General features: G+C 40.7%; 1 protein-coding gene across 1 annotated transcript in view; it reads left to right on the top strand.

Moving 5' to 3' along the window:
• Positions 1-3049, top strand: part of EYA3 (EYA transcriptional coactivator and phosphatase 3) — a gene marked incomplete at its 5' end in the record, with an annotated part of 28895 nt that overhangs the window by 15707 nt on the left and 10139 nt on the right. Inside the window, one exon of the mRNA XM_008575574.1 lies at positions 1491-1651. Within this exon, the coding sequence (XP_008573796.1) occupies positions 1491-1651 (161 nt within the window). The remainder of the gene's footprint in view (positions 1-1490; positions 1652-3049) is intronic.

Below are 3049 nucleotides of genomic sequence, written 5' to 3'. Positions count from 1 at the left end.
CTCCCGCGCCTCGCTCAGCCAGTGAGCGGGAACCGGTCTGTATGTGGGATCCGAACCCTCGGGCGGGAGCGCCGCCACGCTTCCCAAGCGGCGCACTATCCAGTGCGCCACCGGGCTGGCCCCATGTTAGTTTGTTTTAATGTTTATCGCTTTTCATAGGTAAAATATTGTTCCCTGTGACTACCCTAAAATTAAATGTTCCATTCATGAATTCTGAAATACAGAGCAGAACTGTACATATCACCTTAGTAAGGACCTAATCATATAGTGCAGAGAAGATTGAAAGGTTTCACTTTTAGGAGCAGCATTCAGTTTTGCATATTGTGCATTGAGTAGGCATGGAGCACACCATTCTTTTGAGACTTTATTGATCTTTTTAGGAAAAAAGCATGGTCTGTAGCAGTTTATGATTCTGAACCCCAGTGTTTTCTTTTTTTTTTTTTTTTATCTTTTATACATGTGGCTAACCAGTAATTACCCATCTATGTCTTGGCAGCTTTATTTTCTTAAATATAGAATCTCACACTTAACATATTGAACTCTGTTTTGACTTTCGATTGAATCAGATTGTCTTTAATTCTGTTATTTTAATATTTTTACTTATCAAGTATTAATCCTTCCTAGTTTGTATAACTGTATTAGGTATCTATTGCTGTATAACAAATTACCCCAAAACAGTAGCTTAAAATTATTAAACATTTATCATCTTACAGTTTCTGTAGGTCAGGAATTTGAAAGCGGCTTCACTAGATAGTTCTTAATCACAGTCTCTGGGATTGAAATCAAAGTGTTGGCTGGAGCTATAATAACCTGAAGGCTTGCCTGGAGTTAGAAGACCTGCTTCCAATCTCTCACATGTGGCTGATGATAGGAGGTCTTATTTCTTACTACACGTGCCTTTCCATGGGGAAGCTTATTCTAAGTTTATCCCATAGCCAGGGGGAGCAGAATTAGAAGAGAGGAGTCTCAAAGAATTCATGGACGTATTGTGAAGCCACTACATTGACCCGTGAACTTAATAAACTAGCCAACAGATCACTGAAGAAAAACATCTGCCATTATTTTACCCTTATTAGCATTTTGGATAATTTCCTTCCATTATTTTTTCACAAGTTCCTCCTTTTTACATGGTTGCAATCAATGTGTGTATGTGTGTATGCACACTAAATTTTATATTTCACTTTTTTTCACTGCATGTTATTCTCTGTCATTAATGAAAAAGATGCTCTATCCCAGTCCAACATCTGGGAGATGCTGGTGCTTGAATTACCTCTCCTTCCCTCTCAGTCCTTTCTTTGATAGAAGTGATGGGGTGAGATAGAGGACAAGTGAAAGATAGACTCTGACAGCAAAAATTAAGGGAGAAAATTCTTAAAGCCATTAGCTTTGTTTATCAAGTACCAGGAACAGGACAGAGAATCCCAGGGGGCACTCAACCAAAAACCCCATGCTGTATAGATTTTAATTTCCATTATTCTTTCTCTTTGCAGCAACTACAGTTTCTCAACAGATGGTTTCAGTGGCTCAGGAGGCAGTGGCAGCCATGGTTCCTCTGTAGGTGTGCAGGGAGGTGTGGACTGGATGAGGAAACTGGCTTTTCGCTACCGAAAAGTGAGAGAAATCTATGATAAGCATAAAAGCAATGTGGGTGGTAAGTGTGGCCTACAACCAGTCCAATTCTCTGTTTCTTTCCGATTTCCTGCTTTCCTTTCCAGGAATTCCTTAGATCCTCCTGGTACTGCTCATGAATTTATGCCATAGTAACATGTTAACTCTGTATTTAAAAACATGGAGGTTTGATTGAAACTCTTTGGGGAAGAATCTCTGCATTTCTAATGGACTTCTCTTAAAATGACTTTGGAATGTTCTCTTCTCTTTAGACAAATGCCTTTTAAAAGGAACTGTGTTCCATAGATTATGTTTAATGACATGTGTTTTGTTCTTGTCACAGCTACTGTTAATACTAGTTAATAGGATGCCACATTTTGGGGGGGTGGTTTATATAACCATCAGGACTAGTCAAGTGGAACTGGTTACTAAATTTGTAGTGGATTAAAAACTAGGTCTGGGATTATAGGTTGGCAGTAGCCATGTGTTGTGATTTGAAGGACTTTAGAAATTCTTTCTGGGCCAGCCCGGTGGTGCTTGGGAGCGCCGCCGAGGGTTCGGATCCCATATAGAGACCGGTCCGCTCACTGGTTGAGCGCGGTCCAGGCGCAACACCGAGAGTTGCGTTCCTGTTACCGGTCACAAAAAAAGACAAAAAAAAAAAAAAAAAAATTCTTTCTGCCCAAAAGTATTTCAAAATCAGATGCCACTATGCTTAATATTCTGTTGCTTAGAATTAATTAATCATAGATTGCTCAAATTAGAAGACACATTAGAGATCTAATCTAAATCCCTCATTTTGCAGTTGAGAAAATTTATGTCCATGGTAAGGGTAGCTGGGGCAGGTTACCCACAGTCATGTAGCAAGTTGGTGATCGTACTGTGGTTGGGATCCAAGTGCACTTTACATTCATGCAGTTCTTTTTTAGTGAATTGCCCTTATGAGAAAATATTTAAAACTGTGAACCATAACCCTTAAAGATGTACGTACACTCAAAATGTTGCAAAAAGTTTCAAGGATTACATAGACTGCCTTACAGGTATATTATTCCAGGTCAAGAACCCTTGTATTATACCATGCTGCCTTACAATATGGTGCAGAAAGTAGAAACAGGGCTTTAAAGATTAATTTGGTTGGGGCCGGCCCGGTGGCGCACTGCTGCAGTGCGCCGCTTGGGAGCGTGGTGGCGCTCCCGCTGAGGGTTCAGATCCCACATACAGACCGGTTCCCGCTCACTGGCTGAGCGAGGTGTGGGAGCAGCACCGAGGGTTGCGATCCCGTTGCCGGTCCCGGTCCGGTGCGGGCGCGACACTGAGGGTTGCGATCCGTTGCCGGACACGGAAAAAAAAAAAAAAAAAAAAAAAATATAATTTTTATTACACCTCTTGTTACCCTAACAGCCTCAAAAAAGAATAAGGTTTTTAAATTTTGTTTATTTTT

The sequence above is a fragment of the Galeopterus variegatus genome, unplaced genomic scaffold (genome assembly GCF_000696425.1).
Source record: "Galeopterus variegatus unplaced genomic scaffold, G_variegatus-3.0.2 Scaffold1207, whole genome shotgun sequence".
Taxonomy (NCBI): domain Eukaryota; kingdom Metazoa; phylum Chordata; class Mammalia; order Dermoptera; family Cynocephalidae; genus Galeopterus; species Galeopterus variegatus.
Note: the sequence above shows the minus strand (reverse complement) of the source record. Positions and strands in the feature narration are given on the sequence as shown.